Source organism: Propithecus coquereli, unplaced genomic scaffold, assembly GCF_000956105.1.
Source record: "Propithecus coquereli isolate 6110/MARCELLA unplaced genomic scaffold, Pcoq_1.0 Scaffold382, whole genome shotgun sequence".
Lineage (NCBI taxonomy): Eukaryota > Metazoa > Chordata > Mammalia > Primates > Indriidae > Propithecus > Propithecus coquereli.
The window spans coordinates 44671-67016 of record NW_012149530.1 but is presented as its reverse complement, the minus strand read 5'-3'; the positions used below and the strand labels follow the sequence as shown (position 1 = coordinate 67016).

Below are 22346 nucleotides of genomic sequence, written 5' to 3'. Positions count from 1 at the left end.
CACAAAAGCCTCAATATGGATGCTTATGACACCTTTATTTATAATTACCAAAACTTGGAAATAACTTTAGTAGGTGAATGGATATACTGTGGTACATTTAGACAGTGGAATATTATTCAACTCTAAAGAGAACTGGGCTATCAAATCATGAAAAGGCATGGAAGAACCTTAAATGCATATTACTGAGTGAAAGAAGCCAATCTGAAAAGGCTACATACTGTTTGATTCTAACTATATGATCTTCTGGAAAAAGCAAAGCCATGTAGATAGCAAAAAGATCAGTGGTTGCCAGGGTTAGTGAGGAAGGAGAGGTGAATAAGCAGAGCACAGAGAATTTTAGGGCAGTGAAACCATCCTGTTATGATACTATAATAGTGGATACATTATGCATTTGTTAAAACCCATAGAATTACTCAGTATTAAATTGAAACTAACTAGTGAGCACACATGTGTATAGAGGGAAGTAAAACTCAGTGGAAATCAATCGTGGGAAGGGTATAGGAAAGGAGGGACAAAAACCTATCTAACAGGTACTCTGAACACTATTTGGGTGACAGGCACACCTTTAGCTGGGACTCAAGCATTACAAAAGTGATCCATGTAACCTAAAACATTTGTACCCCTTTAATATTTTGGGGGAAAAAACTCCCATAGAATGTACAACATCAAGAATGAACCCTAATGTAAAGTATGCACTTTGGGATATAATGATGTGTCAATGCAGGTTCATATAATCCTATGACATAATTCAAAAGGCATAAAAATTTATGTTCATTTATAATAGTAATATAATAGTAAAAAAATAAACTCAATTATAATATATTAAATAGTGTAAATACAAGATAATATATAGGGAATAATAGAGGAAAAGAAAACATTGTTTATACATCATTATTTATAATAAGATTAAACATTGTTAATTGTTAAGGGAAATCAGTAGAGAACCTCTAAAGGAAATTTCAGAATCTCTGTTGTGCACGCTGTTTTGTCATGTAGGTACAACTTCCTTTAACACTGAATTCTTTATCTACACTGGGCAGTGGATGTAGATCACTACTTCTCATCCCTTACTACACCTCACAGTTTGCCTGGGTGGTTCAAGAACAGCAATGATAAATGATGACTGGGCCCAGAGATTTAAAACCAAACCTCTGGAATAGGGCCTGGGCATCTGTAGTTTCTCAGAGTTCCCTAGGTGATTATGATGCACAGTGAGGTTTGAAAGGCGCAAGTGTAGAATGATGGTTAATAATCCTTGTCATCTCCGAAAGGAGTATAGGAATGTTGTATTTTTCACTTTGTACGAATGGTTGGTAATTCTGCTGGTATCATGTGAACAAAAAAGGACAATGGTGCCAAATAAACAATTACAAATTGCACTTAAAACTATAGAGCTATACTTAGTAAATGTCTGCTGAATTAATATCCTTGTAAACGTCTACAAATTCAGATTGTGAAAGTCGAAATTCTATGAAAAGTTCATATTGAACAATACAATTTATGAAATTATAAATTTATGTGATTAGTAAATGTTAAACTCATCCCTAAATTCCTAGACTGTTAGATTAATAAGTAAAAATGGGACTTTAATATCTGATGACAAAGGATTTTAATACTCTATTTTTGCTATAAAGGTATCTTGGCTTTTCAAAGATGCATTGGTAATCATAAATTAGGAACTGTTTATATTTGAAATATGGAAATTTTTGTATGTAATTAAACTTGAGGTTTTCATATATTTTTCTTTTTCATCAAACCATTCAACTTTGTATTAGATATCAGTAGCTGATCTTCCGGGTTTAATAGAAGGAGCACATATGAACAAAGGAATGGGCCACAAATTCCTGAAGCATATAGAAAGAACTAGACAACTTCTTTTTGTTGTAAGTCATATACATGTGATGTTCAAATGAATGTGAAAATCAATGAGTTGAGTTTTCCTAGAAATTTTTAATAAGATTTAAAGATGAGTAGTAGCTTATGTTACTCTGCTAAGTCTGTTATGATATGGGGATGGAAATGGTATTGTTTACTGTATCAGATATAAGTTTGGCTATACTTGTCAAGACTTAATTCCTTAATATTTCCAACATACTACTATATTATATAGTGTCTCTTTCATACTTCATTGATGGTGATAGAATTATAGGTGAGATTTGTCTATAATTGGTATAAACTTTCTTGTCCATACTAGTTTTTCATTTTATTAGTGACTGTTATTTTACCAGAATAATTATAGTTACCTTGACACCTCAATTTCTGTTATTTATTTTGAATTGCTAAGTTACCAATATAGATTGAGAAATTATTTTTAATTTGAGAGAGTAAAATATTTCAAAACATAAAAATGTGTAGCTGTTCTTGTGTTAAGGACTATCTCTTTCCTTGTTTTTTAGGTTGATATTTGTGGATTTCAGCTTTCTTCCCAAACTAAATACAGAACTGCTTTTGAAACCATAATACTGCTTACAAAAGTAGGTTTTCTGTTACACTGTGTTCTGTATCTGGTCTAATAATGTAGGCATAAGGGACTATATGGAATGACATATTTAGAATGAATATCCCACCTTACTTTTTAAAGCTTTGAATATCAGTTAAAGAATTATTTAAAATTGCTGTCTCCAGTTCTTCAGTTTTTACTTGCTCCTCAAACTATTGCAATGGATAAAACCCTCCTTGGGCTTCCAACTATCTATTATTAATATTTACTTCTCAGACTTTATCTTGCTTCAACTTTGATACCTTGTCTGTTTCTTCTTCTTGAAACATTTTTGATCTTAGCTTAATGAACCATATCTTCTGGTTTTATTTCTACTTCTTAAACTGTTTCTCAGTCTACTTCTTAGGTTCTTTTCTGCTCATCCTTTAAGTAACATTATTCAGAGTCCTATCCTAACCCTGTTGTGCAGTCTTACCCATTCCTATTGCTTCAGTTACAAGTAATACCCCAATGGCTGCCATATCTGTATCTGATACCCAGATCTTTTGGTTGATCTTTGATTTGGTATATGTTATTATACGTGATTAGACCAGATGCCTATTGGACATCTTTGATTGGATGTCCTCTTAGCCACTCAAACTTAATATGTATAAAACTGAACTTTTTTTTTTTTTTTTTAACTCTGCCACTCCCAGAATTTTATTGAGTATGTAAGCCAGAAACCTGGGTGGTGATCTTGATTCTTTCTTCTCACCACCTACATTAAGCCCTGTCAGTTTTATACCCTAAATCTATCTGAAATCCTTCCACTTGTCTCGCTCCGCACTGTTATAATCATCAGTTCCTCTCACTGTAATGCTGAATCTGGTCCTGTCTGGTCTTCTCTGCTTCTATTCTTGCTTTTCTCTAGTTCATTTTTTATACGGCAGCTGGAGTGATCTTTGTAAAGAACCAAGCTGATATTTGTTCCCTGTTTAAAACATTTTGATGGTCCCCATTCCTGTTAGGTTAAAGTCTAACCTGGACATGGTCTATGAGGTCTGGCAAGTCTGGCCCTTGCTTAGTAGTCCTTCCCCCACCCGCTTCCCTTATATGCTATGTGATTCAGCTATGTGATTTCTCCTCTTTCAAGCCCGTAGCAACCACCATTCTGCTCTCTGCTTCTATGGATTCAACTCTTTTAGATTCCACATTAAAGTGAGATCACGCAGTATTTGTTTTTCTGTGCCTGGCTCATTTCACTTAGCTTAATGTTCTCCAGGACCATCTGTGTTATCATAAATGACAAGATCTTCCTCTTTGTAAAGGCTTAATAGTATTCCACTGTGCTTAAGTATGTGTGTATAAATATCACATTGTCTGTATTCATTCATCCATCGGCGAACTCTTAGATTGATTCTATATCTTGGCCTATTGTGAATAAATGCTGCAGTGAACAGGGGAGTTCAGATATCTCTTTGACACACTGATTTCATTTCCTCTGGACGTATACCCAGAAGTGGGATTGCTGGATCAAGTGGTAGTTCTATTATTAATTTTTTGAGAAACCTTCATACTGTTTTCCATAATGGCTCTGTTAATTACATTCCCACCAACAGTGTTCAAGGATTCCTTTTTCTCCGTATCCTCTCTAGCGCTTGTTATCTTTTTTCTTTTTCATAATAGCCATTCTAATAAGTGTGAGGTGATATTTTATTGTGGTTTTAATTTGCATTTCCCTGATGACTAATGATGTTGAGAATTTTTTCATGTACCTGTTGGCCATTTGTATGTTTTGTCTTCTTGTGAGATATATCTATTCAGGTCCTTGCCCTGTTTTTTGACTGGGTTCATACTACCCAAAGCAGGATACAGATTCAGCACAGTCCCTATCAAAATTCCAATGACATTTTTCACAGAAATAGAAAAACAATATGGTTTTCTATTTCTAAAATTCATTTCGAACCACAGAAGAGTTTGAATAGCCAAAGCAGTGTTGAGCAAAAAGTGCAAAGCAGGAGGCTTCACACTACCTGATTTTGAGATCTTCTACAAAGCTGTAGTAATCAAAACAGCATGGTACTGGCACAAAAACAGGCATATAGACCAATGGAAAAAAAATACAAAGCTCACAAATGAATCCATGCATTTACAACCAACTAATCTTTGGCAAAGTGGCTAAACAGACATAATGGGGAAAGGACAGTTTCTTCAAAAAATGGTTGGGAAAACTGGATATCTGTGTGCAAAAGAATGAAATTTGACCCTTATCCTGTGCCATATACAAAAGTCAACTCAAAATCAATTAAAAACTTAAACATAAGACTCAAAACTATAAAACTACTAGAAGAAAATATAGGGAAAAGGCTTCTTGATGTTGGTCTGGGCAGTGATTTTTTAGACATAACCCCAAAAGCATAGGTAACAAAAGTGAAAATAGACAAATGGGATTGCATCAAACTAAAAAGCTTTTGCACAAAAAAGGGAACAATCAACAGAGTGAAGAAACACTATGGAATGGGAGAAAATATTTGTAGACCATACATCTGATAAAGGGTTAATATCTAAAATATTTAAGTAACCAAAACAACTCAATAGCAAAACAACCCCAAATTTTTAATTTTGATTAAGTCCCATTGTCTGTCCTTTTGCTTGTGCTTTTGGTGTCATATCTAAGAAACCATTGCCTAATCCAAGGTCACAAAGATTTACTCCTCAGTACATTTACTTTTTCCACAAATGCTACAGGTATAATATTAAATTTTTATTATTGACCTCTGAATTTTATCTGTGTGAAGTTCTGATACCTATATTTGGCTCTGGACACAAGATCATGTGTCTCTAGGATGTCGTATAAGCTAAAATATGCTAACTCATGACCTAAAAAGAAGCATTTTCTGAATTTCCTTTGTTTTGTGCTTATTGGAATTTATTGCATTTCAATAATGTGAGTGGGCTTTAGATTACCCAGGCCATTAAAGTAAAGAAAGATATTTCCAAATAGGTAATTTATATAGATAGTTTTATAAAATTATTTGGTTTTTCTCTTTTGACTTAAAGGAGCTAGAGTTGTACAAAGAAGAACTTCAGACAAAACCTGCCCTCCTGGCAGTTAATAAAATGGACTTGCCAGATGCCCAAGACAAATTCCATGAATTGGTAAACCAGCTTCAGAATCCTAAGGGTAAATATTCATTTAATTCTAATTTAATGAACACATGCAGAGAATGCTAAGTTTTATAATCAGTGGAAAAGAAAACTGACAGTTTCTATTAAAAATAACATATATTTGAAGAAAGAACACATACCATATCAGATGTTCAAATAACACTGTAACATAATTATCAAGTTCCATGGCCAGGTGTGGTGGGCTCACACCTGTAATCCCAGCACTTTGGGAGGCTGAGACAGGAGGATCGCTTGAGGCCAGGAGTTTGAGACCAGCCTGGGCAACACAGTGAGACCCCATCTATAAAATAAATAAAATAAATAAGCTGGGCATGGTGGCATGCATCTGTAGTCTCAGCTACTTGGAAAGCTGAGGCAGGAGGATCACTTGAGTCCAGGAGTTTGAAGCTGCAGTGAGCAGTGATTGCACCACTGCACACTCCAGTCTAGGCAACAGAGCAAGACTCTGCCTCAAAAAAAAAATAATAATAATCAAATTCTAGAATGTGTGATACAGATAGTGAGTTAGAGAAGACAAAAGAAAGATTAATTTGAACTGAAAAGGCCAGCCTTCATGAAGAAGTAAAAACTTAAATTGGGCCCTTGAAGAGTGCATAGGATTTGGATAAAAGGAGGAAAAAGTCAGCATCTACCTGTGAATTCATTTGCTTTAATTAACATACTTCACAAACTCTAGAATTTGATTCCCCTAGTATGATACACTGTAAATTTAAAAACAGAGCTAATAGTTCTAAAGAGGTATGCCTCTTTTCAGCACCAATTCTATAGGTCTCTGAGTATTTGTTTTCTAAAAAGAACTTGAGTTTTCCTATGTATGCATGACACAGAAAAACAGATGCTATTAGTCCAAAAGGATTTATTTGTCTGAAATTTCCTTTATGGACCACTTTGTGTAAAAGAACTTAAAGGGACTCTCCACAGTTTTGAATATTGACCTTTGCAGAACACCCTCTGTCCTATGGCAATGATGCTTTCATTTTTCAGAATCTAGCAGAGGACTTCATGCACAAATGAGGAAAAGTAGGGTGTATAGTAAGTGGCTAACATGTTTTTCAATAGTACTAGTTTGTCTTATGTTTTTATCCTTGGGATAACAATTGGGGAAAATAGATTAAAGTGTACTCTAGGACTTGCAGATGGCACCGTAAGTTCCTTTCTCCTCAAAAATTTTTCCCCTGTGCAATTTACATGTTGGAGATGTGTGGGGTTAATAAGTTACTCTTTGGATATAAATATTCCCTGATACTGTCAAATCGTTAGACTTCATTCCTTAATGTCATTTGCTTCATAAGGTCATTAGTTTTGTTTGCTAGCTTGTCTTGCAGAGAGGGGAATTTTCAGAGGAAGTATCAGAAGTAAGGGTAACTTAAGATTTTGTAACTATTCTCTGGACTATGATAAAACAAAATGTAGGCCTTTCAGTGACATTTCCTGAGTTAGCGTCTCTGGACTTTCTTGGGGGCCTTATGAATCTCAGAAAGCAAGCTCCATGCTGTTTTGTTTGATCTCTTTCAGTCTAGCCTTTCTAATTCATATCAATTAACCCATCCAGTCAGTGTGCTGTGCCCCCTTTCCATTGCCATGGTAGCAGGAAAGAGGAAAAAGTAACAGCTGTTAGCCCCTGTGGGGTGATAGATCGGACTTATCTGAAATGATCTTCCCTTGAACTCCCCGTACTCCCTCTTGAATTTTAGTTTAAATCCTAGCATCAATGATAATAAGCCTATACTTTTGGGAACTTAAAGGTTTCCTGTGTACTGAGGCCAAACATAAATGATGTCTTTATTTTTACAGAAAGTTTCTTTCAAAGAATCTATGTTGCCTCACTTTATTGATCCCCCCCAAATTTATTACTACTGTAAGTAAATTGTTTTTGTGATTTATCTTCTACTTATACTCAGTTTGGTTTAAAATATATTCATCCAACAAATATTTACTGTGTACCTGTCACGTGCCAAGAACCTTACCACTGTCGGTAGTAAAATCCAAAGATTCTGAGAGCTTATTAGAGAGAGAAGGGGAAAAGGGAATTATAAATGCTAACTTGTTGGTTCCTTGCTTCACAGATAAAACCTCTAACACAATTTTGACTTACTTTCAAAGACAATCAGCTTAGCTTTGTATTGTTTCAGATTTTTTGCATTTATTTGAAAAAAACATGATTCCAGAGAGGACTATGGAGTTCCAACATATCATTCCCATATCTGCAATTACTGGAGAAGGAATTGAAGAATTAAAGAATTATATAAGAAAATCACTGGATGAACATGCCAACCAGGAAAATGAGGCATATCATAAGAAACAGTTGCTTAATTTACGGATTTCCAATACAACATCTTACAGTGAGTCACTGTCAAAGCAGACTGTTACTAGTTCCAGAATGGATATAATTTAAGCCTATTAAAAATAGTATTGATGGAATACTATTTAGCCCTTAAAAAGAAGGAAATTTTGTCATTTGTGACAACATGAATGAACCTGGAGGACATTATGTTAAGTGAAATAAGTTAGGCACAGAAAGACAAATACTACATAATTTCACTTGTATGTGGAATCTTAAAAAATTGAGCTCTTAGAAGCAGAGAGAATTGTGGCTACCAGGGTGTCTGGGGTTGAGGAGATGTTGGTTAAAGGATACAAAATTTCACTTAGATGGGAGTAAGTTCAAGAGATCAACTATACAGCATGGTGACTATAGTTAATAACAACAATGTATTATATTTTGAAAATTACTGAGAGTAGATTTTAGGTGTTCTTACTGTAAAGAATAAGTATATGAGGTAATGCATATGTTAATTCGCTCAATTGAGCCATTCCATATGTATATATATTTCAAAACAAGGTGTACATAAATATATACAATTTTTCTGTGTCAGTTAAAAATAGTATTGGGATTGTGTTAATTTGAAAGCTTTTTTCATGGACATTTTTTAGTATTACCGTTTTAAGTTTTTTGTTTTGTGGGTAAGTATATCAATAGTAAAAGAAAAGTAACTGAGAGCTAAAAGTCACATTTTACAAGTTTACAATCAATCCACCTATAATATTCTCTGATATTCCTTTACTTATCATGTCCTTATCGAGATCATTTTTAAAAATTAAATAGGATTCCCTAGATTATTAGAATGAGCAATTAGGCCGTTGGTTTGTTTTTGAGTCTGTCATGTACCTAGTTGCACTAAATATATAATAGTTCTCTTTTCTGGAAAACCTCAAGACCCTAAATTCGAACATATGGTTAGTAATAATAAAGATTGCTGATAATATTTAACAGAAATCAGCAGATGGATGTTTGTGATTTGAACTTTTGGAAAAGTTTTCTTTTCCTAACCATTTTTACCACATTAGAGGAGACTGATCTATAAGTTTCATCATCTTATGTCTTAGTCTATTTCATTTTCCGTTTTTGTATTTTAGTAAAGAGAGCATAAATAGGAAGTACAAACCTTAAATAATATTGTCTGGACATGGTAGCTCACACCTGTAATCCTAGCACTTTAGGAGGCTGAGGCCAGAAGATTGCTTGAGGTCAGGAGTTGGAGACTGGCCTGGGCAACATAATGAGACGCTGTCTCTACAAAAAAATTTAAAAATAAAAATAAATTAGCTGGGCGTGGCAACAAATGCCTATAGTCATAGCTACTTGGGAGACTGAGGTGGACAGATCTCTTGAGGCCAGGAGTTTGAGGTTATAATGAACTGTGATCGCACCACTGCACTCCAGCCTCAGCAGCAGAGTGAGACCATGTCTCTATAAAAATGAATAAATAAAATTATCAGTTGTCAATGTGATGTGATAATTTATAAGAGATTGCAACTCCTAAATTTCTGCCTGAGTATTTCAAAAATGCAAATTGAATGTTGTCTCTTTAAATGACTTTTATTATCAAATGTACATGTTTATTGCAAAAAAATAAAATAAAAATTCAAACAAAAAAGCATATGAAGTAAAAATAAAATTCCCTTTCTTGTTGCATTAGGGCTCCCAGTCCTTCCCATAGAAAACCACTGTTAACAATTTATGTTCTTATAGAAATTTTTTTTTTGAGATAACTATTAATATAATAGTTTTGATATTTTGGTACATTTCCTTCTAGTCTTTTTAAAAAAAATAAATATATACAATATGTTATATAAATATACACATATACATTTCAAAATGTGGGCCATACTATATAAGTTTGTATCTTTTTTCCCCCACTTAACATATTGTCAAACATTTTCTCTCACAAAATATTCTTTGAAAAGTAATTTTTAGTGACAGAGTAATACCTCATCATATGGATGTGACCATCTTTTTTTCATCATTTTTTAAAATTAGCTCCCAGTCTCTTTACCAGATCTAGAGACAACAGAGAACAAGTTCAAGTAAAGGTTCATTTCCGCCTTTCTCTATTAACTGCAGGAGAGTCTGCAGGGCACCGCCAGGGGTCAGTGCAGAGCTATCATCACAGGAGCTGTTACTGTGCGTTCCTGCAACATGTCTTGATAGGAGAAAATTGGTTATGCAACAATCTGTATTAATAAATTCTATCTCTTAGATTAGAGGAGGCCTATTCACGTGAGTGGCCAAATTCCCTTCAAGAGTAGGCTCCCTTAGTACAAATTTCTCAGATTAGAAATGCTCAGATTCCTCCAAATTAATTTATATTCAACATTTCCAAAACAGAGCTATTTTATAAACCAAGGTCTATCAGTGCAAGATTTGGTATCAGACCTGTTCTCACCTGCTTTGTATGAGATCATTTATGCATTAAATACTTTGCCTATTTTATAGGTTTGTTGGGAAAATCAAATAACATATGAAAGTATCTTATTCATTATGAAACAGCATATGAACTTTAAGTTGCCTTTTTTTTAGTTGTCTTTTTTTTAATGATGAGCTATTCAGATATTTGGATGAGTTATCTCCTATAAATACTAAAGAGTCCCAGCTAGTACTATGATTATGAAATGAGGTATAAGGGTATATGCAGTAGTGTGATCATGGATTATTTCATTGGTTTTCTTCCCTGTAGCTCTTGCTCTCCAGTGTTGAAGTCACTGTGGAACTGGTAATCTGGTTTTCCTAGAAGCTAAAGTTCTCATTTACAGTCAATTTGGTTTAGTTCTTTTCCATCCTTATTTACCTGATGCTCCTTCAGGAAAATTACTTTGAACTCGGAACTGGCTTTAACAACTTGTAAGGAGGTAAATGACAGGGATCAAAAGCCACTCCAGGCCTGACATGCTTGACAGGCTCTGGCACAGGGTATTGGTACTCCCGGCCTCTCTAAACCCAGAAGTAACTATTAAGAACAAAAGATACCAAGGCCCCTATCTCCCACCTTGCCAGGCTTCTGACGCAGCCCTTCCATCTTCCTTCTGTTCTGTTTCCTCTCTAGTTCGCAGTGCCCCATCACTTGGCATCAGGGATAAAAAGGAGCTAGGGTTGGAAGTTCTGAGACCCAGTTTGGTGTAGCCTTTCCTGAGAGCAGCCCAACCTGCTCACAAGTCCACTCTGACCAATCTCAGAACACAAAGGTGCCCAGGGAAAACAAGGCCTGGCAAGTCCCTTACCATTGGCACTTTCCTGCTGGGCTAGAGCCTTAAGATCTCTGGTGGAAGGGCACAGAGGCCACACAAAGAGAATAAAAGATGCAGGCACAGCACCTCACACTGTCCACTGGGGAAGCTCCAGTAGAGAGCAGTCCTGGGTCTTCCCTCCGAGGTCCTACATCTTAGTGCAGGATCTAACACAGGGCGCCAGTTGAACAGCTTGTGCTCTAGATAAGTACAGTTCCTGGTACATAGTAGGTGTTCCAGAAATACTCGTTACATGAATGAACGACAGGTTTAGGCCATAAGACCAGCATTAGACCACACAGTACCTGGACACAGCTACATTTCTAATGCCAATCAAAAAAAACAAACAACAGTGCAATTGAAGTAGTAGAACTAAGTCTAGGGACTTGAAAGTTAATCCAGAGGATCCCAACCGTCGGACACAACTCAGGAAAACTCAAGAGCCATACAACAGCAATGCAGCAACCAAGATCAATCACTGTTATTATTTAAGAGCAGTTTCTAGTACACAGGGCCTCGGGGCACTTACAACCCCCACAAGGGCCAACTACCGGAGATCAGAGTCTGACCAGCTAGGTGGCCCCACCTTGCATCCAGGAGGGTGTCAGGAGACTCATCCAGAAGGGCTCTGAGACACCAGCAGAGCTGACAAAGAGGTCCCATGGAAGTATGGGGTTCCCTTGGCCTCAAGGCCACAAGTCCTAGCTGTAGGCCTCCTGACCTGCTAGGTACCCGCCTTCTGCTTTACTCTCAGAGACCACTGCAGAAGCCTGTGTTCCAGAATGGGCTGCCACTTGCCTAGGAAGGAAGCCGGGGGCACGTATGACCTGGTTACTCAGTGTTGTCATAGATGTGGCTCACATCCTCGTGGTTGCTGAGAACCTGGATGAGATGAGCAGCCTGTTCCAGGTCGGGGTCAGCCAGCTGCACCTTTGAGTTGGGGATGAACTCCAGTGTACAGGACACAGAACACAAGCCCAGGGAGTCCAGCTTCTTCCTCACTTGATGCAGTGATGAAACATCACAGATAAATTTGAAAATGTTATTTTCTTCTTCATCTTCAGTTTCTTTGACATCCTCAGCTCCTGCTTCAATTGCCAGCTCCAGGGCACGCTCTAGGTTCACAGTTTTCTTTTCTTTGTCTTCCACTCCAACCACAATCACCCCCTTTTTGTCAAAGGAGTGACGAGCTCCTTCAGTCATCATTCCCCCATTTTTGTTCAGGATTTGTTTAATGTCCGACTGACATTTGGAGCCACTATTAGACAATGCCTCAATGAGCAGAGAAGAGCCACCAGGGCCTCGACCCCCATACAGCAAATATCTGTCCTCAGTTTTCTCCATTTTCAGCGCTGCCTCAATCGTTGGACTTGGGCATGTGCTTGCTGCGACACACCTCTAACACATTGGCCAGGTTGCTGTTGAGCTCAGGATTGAGGCCTCCCTCTTTAACCGCCAGGCGGATGTTCAAACAGTTTGGAGAAGATGTGACTCCTTTCAGCATCTTTGGGCCCCTTGATGTGCCTGACTTTGGACCACTTATTGTGCCTGGCTGGGGCCACTACGGTGAGGTGCAGCGTCCTGCCAGGAGCGGAGCCGCAGCCCAGGGGATCGGGCTTGAAGGGCTCGGGGGCGCATGGAGGAGCCTCCTGGACACCGAGACTTTGTGCCCTCAAGCATCGAGCACCGGCCCTGCTCAGGCTGGCGGAGGCCCAGTCAGCCGTTGGCTCTGACCCTGGGCTGCAAGCTGCAAACAGCAGCAGCCAAGGTCAGCCCGTCCGGTCCGCCTCCAGAACAAGCTGGTCGGGACCCCGCGGCCGCCTCTGCCAGTCACCAGAGACCCAAAGGATCAAGCCCTCCCGGAGCAGCCCATCCGCGAACGACCCCACACCGTCCTCGCGGCAGCCGGAAGTCTCTTATAGAAATTTTTATGCATATATTTTCTACCCAAATGAGTTCATCATGTAAATTTTTAACTTTATCTTATTTTTACAAAATAATAGCAAGTTGATGAACTTGAAAAAAATTCTTCGATGCTACTTTTAAATTATTGCAAATTATTTGGAATTAATGTTAATAGAGCCTTTATATATGGCTATTCATAAAGAAAAATGATGCATTGTTCTGGACTTAAATTTCTTCTTATTTGTGAGTGTCTTTTTACAAGTGTTACTTCACTTTTATTTGTTCTATTTTCTGTTCCCCACTCCTACTTCCCATTCCAGTCCCGAGACTGGCTTTTCTTGTATTTCTTTTTTCTTCAGTGCCCAGGTATTTATTGTCTCTCATGTGCCAGACACTGTGGAGGGTGTTATATATATGGTGTTGAACAAACAAGCAGGACCTGCTGCCCTCGCAGATCTCACATTCGATAACAGAAATTGCAGGGGATTGGAATAGCCGGGTTCCACTTTACAACAAAGGAATAAGAGTGGAGAAAAGCGTTTAGAATTTGTACTGATCATAGTGACCAGGTTTCATATGGATATGTTTTACATTCATTACTTCAGTGTGATTTTTTTTTTCCCTAGCTCTATTAATTACTAAATATAAACAAGTATCAGTGTGAGGACAGTTTTATCAGGTGAATTTCAAAAATCCTGACACCATAATTTTATTTGCTCTTGTCAGTAATGCCCAGGGTACCATGCCACAACTAAGTGAAGGATTTTATGTGATTCACTAAAATGTTGCATTAGTATTTTCTAGTTACTGAACGTGTACTCTGTGTACCTTTATTTGACCTTTGATTTTTATTCTAAACAAAAGTAGAAAATCCAGATGCTTTTTTTATTTTATAAAAGTTAAATTTTAAAAATGTAAAGATTTATTTTGAAGTAAATCAACAAACAACAGTGCAATTGAAGTAGTAGAACTACTTGAAGCAAGACTTTTCATTTTTGACTTTCAAAATGCATTCTTAAAATCTGTACTTCTTAGAATATTTAATCATTGTATTACTGAATAATCTGAGTATTAAATGCAATATACAAAGTCCTAGTAGTTCTTGCAGAGTTTGCTATAACAGATTTATTTACCGTCATGAAATACAAGTTTATACTAATAGACACTGTCTGATATTAAGTATATTGTACTGGGAAGTTGGTTTTGTACCATGAACATTTCACCTATGAATAGACAAAATTCTAGAATACCTATTATGTTGTACTTTTTGTGATGTGTATCCATATTATATTTATCATAGCAAGATGAACTTTATGTTTTCTTTTAAATGGTAAATATGTATTAGTTACATAATAAGGGGAAAAGTCTGCTTTTATAATAGGAAAAATTAGGTCAGGGGTATTTTATTTCAGGTTTTGTCCAATTAGTTTTCTTATAATGTGTGTTTCCTTATTTGTTTTGCAGGGATGGAGGTTAGAGATTCCTTTGAGTAGTTAATGAAAGCTACAGAATTTTTCCCTTCCAAAAAAATGTACGTAAACACTAGAAATATTTTTAAAGCAGTTTCACAGGGTTTTGCAAAGTTCAGATTTAAAACTCAGTTAACAAAGGTAAATTCCATCCAGAATTTACAATGTCACTAGGGTACATTAAAAATAATGTTTCAAAGTAACAACATAAGTACACTTACAAAGTATAGCTTAAAAAATGAAAATTAGCAATAATATAAATTGTAAACCTACGCAAAAGACCTTATTGTAAAAATATGGCAACATTTTGTTTAAAGACCAAATAGTGAATTGAATTTAATGTATATTTTTACATCCTTAAGCGTATCTCAAATTTGGTTTAAATCTGTCTCACCATACAGAATAGACAAGTGAAAGAAATCCTGAAGTTTTAAGTACATGGTGTGTGCTGGTAATCATAATTCTAACATGATAATGTTACCATATGCTGGGTACTGTGCTGAATACATCACAAATATTAATACTAACTTATTTAAACATTGTATTGCTTTCTGGTCATATATTATTTTTTTAAGTTGGATAATGTATACATGAGGTGGGTTTTTTTCTTTTTTAACTTGTTTAAGAGTCTAAAATTTTTTTTTTTTTAAAGAAGATTTAGGAAAAATTAGTTTGCCTTATAAAAGTTTGTAAGTTGGGAATTAAGCCACTGAGGTAAACATAGTTGACATAAAATATTGGCAGACAACATGCTATAATTTTTACTGCAAAGTTAATAATGAAAAGTAACCATCTTAAAGAGGTATTTCATATGTATTTTGTATGTTTTCTGATTGGAGCTTGGCAAGTAGCGGGGAAAGGACCTATTAGGGGAGCCCCTTAGCTTTGAGTGGGTGTTGAGCCAGCCAAAGGAAAAGCAAATAGATAATAGAAATGAGAAAGGAAGAGAGGAAAGAAAAATATGGATGTTGGAAAGTTGTATTATGTCCCTGTGGATAACTCAGAAATAACAGATGGGGTTATTTGCCTCATTTGGCTATCATAAGCATGAAAAAGCAGGAGGCAATTTCAACTACCATTTCTGACCAAAACAAACCACTAATTTTAGGCAATTCTAATATTTTAAAGTTTTTTTCTCACCATGTGACAGTTGCTTAATTAATGTTTGCTGGGTACTTGGAAGACTTCAGAGGAAATAATTACCTTTGTGTATGTTATCAGTGTGTTTAATAGAAATTAAATTCATTGGGATGCCCAGATACCAGGCTATTGTGAAGCATAGTTATTATCTGAATCTCGTCCTTTGAAATACTTTGAACTTGAAAAACAGGATATGCAGCTTATAATTGTAACTAATTTTGGAGCAATATATGGCAAGATGGTTTTTTGCCATTTTGTAAGCTCCGAGTACACTGAAAGTTGAAAGCAAAGGACAAAAGCTTCCTTTGTATGTGGCCCATATTCTGATATACTTTTCTGAAATTGCCGTTATCTTCTGATCAGTGCCTTCGTTTTTTTATTGGTTATCCAACATTATTGATATTATTTCTGTATAAAAGCCTTTATGAAGACTGGTGTAATTTTCTTAAGAAAAAGGACATGATTACAAAGCTAAAATATACCTTCAATTTTATTTTGTGTGTGATTGTGTACACATTGAGGGAGATTGAGAATATTTTAAATCAAGGACAGATACTGAGTAAAAGCTTATGACTTTGGATGGATTTGAAACATGATTCAATGACAGAGTAAATAAAAGCTCCTGGTAACTGAATTGTAATGTGGGAAATAAGAGTACTCAATAATAATTGAGGCTCAGTTTTAAAAACAAATCTTTTCAGGAACTGCTACCACTTTGGGGTCAAGAGAAATTGTAAGAACAATAAAATGAGCACAGTGGTCTTCCTTTCCTATAAAAATATGAACCAGAAAAACTCATCTGCCTCACAGAGCCATTAGTGTTACACAGTAGTCCCCCCTTATCCATGGGGGATACGTCCCAGTGGATGCTTGAAACCTCAGGCATACCAACCCTATATATACACCATGGTTTTTTTCCTATACGTACATACCTGTGATAAAGTTTAATTTATAAATTAGGCATAGTAAGAGATTAATAATAATAAAATAGAACAATTATAACAATATACTGTAATACAGATATGTTGATGTAGTCTCTCTCAAATTATCTTTTTGTACTGTAGTGACCTTATGATATGAGATAGTAAAATGCTTATGTGACGAGATTGAGTGAAGTGAATGACGTAGGCGTTGTGACATAGTGTTAGGCTACTATTGACCTGGTCAGGTCAATTCAGAAGGACATAATTCAGATAATTCTCAACAGGAGAATTATCTGCTTTGAGTGATCCTGGATCATAGAGCCATGACGATGTCAGGAGCAGAGAATGTCGATGACTAATGGGCAGGTAGCATACACTATATGGATCCGCTGAACAAAGGGTTGATTCACGTCCTGGGTGGGATGCAGTGAGATTTCATCATGCTACTTACAATGGCACATGTTTATTTCTGGAATTTTCTATTTAATATTTTCAAACCATGTTTGACCATGGGTAACTGAAACCACAGGTAAGTGGGGGGACTACCATGCCAAATTTGTACCACACTCATCAAAACTGTAACATGTTTCTCTTTTAAAAATCGGGAAAAAACAGTGGTAGTGGTGGGCATGGTAAAAGTTTTTTTTTTTTTTTTTAACACAATGAAGACTTGATAAAAGAAAAATTTAAAACACCTGAATACAATTACAGGCAAAAGCCTTCCATTATCCTATTTATAAGCCAATTCTTTTGTCCAATCCCCCCCGCACTTCACTAATAACTGTGTTAAAGAAGATTAGAAAAAAAATGTGCTGCCAAATTTGGTGGTGCACTACAGATTCCTAACAATTTTTAAAGTGATGTCTCATTGTTTAATTTACTGAGAACCTTCTTCCTTTCCTTTACTAGTTTGCTAGGGCTGCGATAACAAAGTACTACAAACTGGGTGGCTTAAACAACAAAAATTTATTGTCCCACAGTTCTGGAACCTGGATATCCAAGATTAAGGAGTTGGCAGAGCTGATTGCTTCTGAGGACTATGAAAAGAGAATCTCTTCCATGCCTCTAGCCTGGTGATTTGCTGACAATTTTTGGTGTTCCTTTGCTTGTAGAAGCATCACCCCAAACTCTGCCTTCACCTTTGTGTGGTGCTCTCCCCAAGTGCCTTGTTGTCTCCAAATTTCCCCTTTCTGTAAGGATACCAGTCAGAGTAGGGCCCACTATAATGACCTCATTTTAATTTGATTATCTTATCTCCAAATAAGGCTGCATTTAGAGGTAACAGGGATCAGGACTCAAGATACACATTTTTGGCTGGGCGCCGTGGCTCATGCCTGTAATCCTAGCACTCTGGGAGGCCAAGGCAGGAGGATTGTTTGAACTCAGGAGTTCAAGACCAGCCTGAGGAAGAGCGAGACCCTGTCTCTACTAAAAATAGAAATTAGCTGGACAACTAAAATATATGGAAAAATTAGCCGGGCATGGTAGAGCATGCCTGTAGTCCCAGCTACTCGGGAGGCTGAGGCAGAAGGATTGCTTGAGCCCAGGAGTTTGAGGTTGCTGTGAGCTAGGCTGACACCACAGCACTCTAGCCCAGGCAACAGAGTGAGATTCTGTTAAATAAATAAAATAATAAACAAAAAAATAAAAATAAATAAAAAAGATACACATTTTTGAGAGCTCCATAAAACTTAAAATAGTAATAATATACTTTGCAACTACACTTTACAACTTTCCAATCAATAGATGTTATCTATTTTTTATTTGATAGGCTTCTCTAAAGAATAGTATATGGGGAGTATTTTTCATTAACCTGTATTGTTGAATTTGAGTCATGGACTTGGAAATACTCTGGTGAGATATGACTAACACATAAAAAGGGAATCAATATATGCAAGTTAGTTTACATTTTGGAGTTGATGAATTGTGTATAGCTTAGAGAAGATAAAAATATTCAGAGAAAGCGGGATGGAGGTAGGATTCAGGTGGGTAAAAAGTATAGTATGAGGCCATTCCAAGTTCAGGAATAGCTGGAGTGAGCATTTAAAGTGAGTAGAGTCTCAGAGGCAGAACTCTAAAATAAGGAGATTGACCTGAGTCTATAGAGTTCTGAGCAGTGACAGCAATATTTTAGGAAGGTCCACTGCTTAATACTTCTCGACTTTCAGCAAATTCCTCTGTATCTCAGTGTCTTTGCCAGGAATATGGGGTTATTGGAATTAAATTAGATAATCCATGAAAAGGAACCCAGTGCTTGGTATGTAATAAATAAGGTTATTGTTTTTAATTGACATTAGTATATGTGTAAGGAAATTGTTGCACTTATCTTGATGTCAAGAGGTGAGGGCTTAAAAAGAATTGTGATAATTCCTTTTAGTGAAAAAGGGACAAGTAGATATCTCAAAGAGAGATAATTTGAGTGAAAAGTGTAAAGAAAATATACTTCTACAGTGAAACTACTAACAAAATAAGGAATGATGGGAGACACAGGGTTATTTATTAATTTGTATTTGGAAGATGATGAAATTGAAGTAATTGCAGTCAGCCATGTGAGCTGATAATTAGAAATAATACTAAAGTTTGGAAATGTCTTGGCAGGAGATTTTGGTTCAAGAACACAGAAAACAGATTTCCTTCTAAGGAATTTTTCATTGACAGAGGAGGGCCCAGGAAAGAGCCTTTTGATAATTACACTGGGGAGTGAGGGGAGGAAGTGAAAGCAACAGATGGTCAGAACTAACCAGACAAACTAGAAGAGAACTAGAAATGTTAGTGTTTCCAAATCTAAGAAAGAGGAGTTTAGGAAATAGAGGTGGTCAGAATTGTAACAATGTGGCTCTGAAGTTGGAAGAAAATTAGGACTGAAAAGAGGCCTTTGGATTCAGACAGAAAGAGGTTATTAGGGACTGTGGTAGGCATAACAATGGTACCTTAAAGATGTCCACATTCTCATCTCCAGAATCTATGAACATCCTATGTTACATGGCAAGGGGAAATTAAGGTTGCAAATGGAATTGAAATTGATAGATGACCATAAAATAGAGAAATTATTCTGTCTTATCCAGGTGGGTCTAAATAATTGATTGCAAGCATTCTTAAAAGATGGAAAAGGGAGGCAGAAAGAAGAGTGTCAGAATGATGTGAGGTGAGAAAGACTTGACCACCCACAGCTGGTTTTGAAAATAGAAGGGGATCATGAGCCAGAGAATGCAGGTGTCTTCAGGAAGCTAAAAAAAGACAAGAAAACAAATTCTCTCCTAGAGCCTCAAAGAAAAAAAAAACCCCTACTAACATCTTGATTTTGGCCCAGTGAGACCTATATCAGACTTCTGACTTCCATAACTTACAAGATAATAAATTTATGGTGTTTAAAGCCTTTGAGTTTGTGATAACTTGCGATAGCAGCAATAGAAAACTAATACAGGAGTCCACTTGCTCAAGGCTTCTTGGGCATGGCTCCTGGTCATGGTCCTCAAATTTGGCTCAGAGTAAATCTCTTTAAAATTATTTTACAGAGTTTGGTTTTTTTTCCATTGACAACATTGGCACCCAGACATGAGGCTCAGAGAAGACTCAGGACTGATGAAGGAGAAGTCCAAACTCAGCACCAGGTACCGACGTGGCCCTTTTGGGCCCTCCGACTCCCAGCTTCTCCTTTGGTGGAACTGGTAAGGCCTCCTGAGCTCTGGACCTCCCATTTTTGGTTGATGGTCTTGGTTTACTCTGAGCTGGTTCTTTTCCTAGGAATTGTTGTTTGGGATCCCAACTTAGATTTGGAGGTGCATTCTGTAGGGTCTTCTCCATTGTCTTTTTATTCTAAAATTAATCTCAATTGGCTCTTCTGTGCATTTTTGAAAGAGGAAACTGAACTGTCTTGTTTGTAGATAAATGAGAGACTGAGTTCCTCAGCTCTGAATAGAAGGGACGTCTTAATCTCCTCCCAGCCTTGGCAGCCCTGGGTGACCGGGATCCTGAGTGGGAGTTGCCTGGGACGATTCCCTGAGGAATGACTGGCCCTATAGGGAACCCCTCCCAACAAATGAATTAAAAGAAGGCTCGTCCAGGAAACGCATATAAGAGCAGATCGCTTGGCGTTTTAAGCCCTCTCCAAGGTACCAGACCCCCAAGAGAGAAACTGAGACACGTAAGAGGGTGGGACTGACTCAGTGGTGAAACATTGAGGAGCGCCACCCACAATCAGCACACTCTGATCCACGACACCAAACCCTATATTACAGTTCGGTTGCTTCTTTTAAAGAAAAATGGGAAATCCTTTAAAATTCAGGAAAGACAAGAAGAATGACCCCCGTTGGGCACCCCAGTTGGTTTGTGGAGTCTCTACTTGTAAGTATTTTTGCAAATGAAAAGATTCAAAGGCATGCTAGGTTTTCTAGGGCTCCAGCTGGTTATAGCTAATTCTTATGTAGGAGTTTTTGCAAAAGGGCAAATTACATCAAGGAAAATTCAGAGCACAAATGATTGACCTACCACTATAGAGTTAAAATATCTCAAGCTATTTCTTTCTCTTCTTTTCTGACTACTCTAAAACCTGCTAACTTTTTCTATTGATGTTAAGATAACTCATTGTTTATGATATTTACAATTAAAAGGCTACCTAAAAATCCTGCAGCCAGTTCTAACTAAAATACAAACATTAAAAACTCATTTTAAACTGAAGAAAAAAAAGGGTAAAGGTTTTTTAAAAATCAAATTGCAATGGAAACTGCTTTACCCAAAACTTTGATCCACAGGCCTAATTAGGTTACCTATCAGGGCAACTAAACTTTGCCATGTGAACAAGTTCCAGTTTCATCAGAAGAAATTTGGATCCAGCTGTCTTTTAGACTGGTGAGTTTGTGTTACCATCTCATGGCTAGAGTTCTAGGGTAAAATGTATTAAAACTTTGTGTGCATGTGTATATGTGTGAGAGTGTGTATGTTTAGGTATATTTTGTGTCTGTCCGTATATTACATGTTTGTTCTTATGCGGTTCCAGACTGGCTTAAAGATAAGGGAGCGCTCATAAATTAAACCCAAATGATTCACGTGAATTTAGTAATCTTTGGTAATTAAGCTGGGTTGTTATTAAAAAAATATAAAAAGTTGTTATTAGTAAAGTAATAGTAAAAATGTTTTGAAATTGTCAACATATATTTGTCTTTGCCTGGGTTTTACTGGACATTTTTATGTTCTTGAGGTGTCAAGATTTGACATAAATGTTATGAAAATATAAACTCAACCAAAGACAAAATAATCTATGATTTTTGATAAGTAAGTTTAATCTTTGGTTTAAATCTGAATTACCAACAAAAAATACCTGTGTGTTCAACTTTAACGTAAAAATGCAAACGTGCCTATGGGTCAGCAAATTAGAATAAATAAAACACCAAGTAGATAGAGCTCAAACAAACTTATGGTCAAAGGTTTATGAAAATACTCTGGTTTTGGTCTTTTAACCCTAACTGCAGATATAGTTTACTTCCACTGATTAAATGTCTGTAGAGAAGTACACAAAATGTGTGTCAATGGAAAAAAGACCAAACTCTGTAAAATAATTTTAAAGAGATTTATTTTGAATCAAATTTGAGGACCATGACCTGGAGCGATGCCCAAGAAGCGTTGAGCTAGTGGACTTGCTGAGGTTGGGTTATAGTTTGGTTTTATATATTTTAGGGAGACAGGGGTTATAGGTAAAGTCATAAATCAATATGTGGGAGACATATATTGGTTTGTCCC

General features: G+C 36.6%; 1 protein-coding gene and 1 pseudogene across 1 annotated transcript in view; one reads left to right on the top strand and one right to left on the bottom strand.

Moving 5' to 3' along the window:
- GTPBP10 (GTP-binding protein 10 (putative)) overlaps positions 1-8029 on the top strand; it is a 20061-nt gene extending 12032 nt beyond the window's left edge. The window contains exons 7-10 of the mRNA XM_012652184.1: positions 1776-1883; positions 2397-2474; positions 5480-5603; positions 7741-8029. Coding sequence (XP_012507638.1) covers positions 1776-1883; positions 2397-2474; positions 5480-5603; positions 7741-8003 — 573 coding nt within the window. The 3' untranslated portion in view covers positions 8004-8029. The remainder of the gene's footprint in view (positions 1-1775; positions 1884-2396; positions 2475-5479; positions 5604-7740) is intronic.
- Positions 8030-12004: 3975 nt separating this feature from the next.
- LOC105816695 overlaps positions 12005-22346 on the bottom strand; it is a 37641-nt pseudogene continuing 27299 nt past the window's right edge.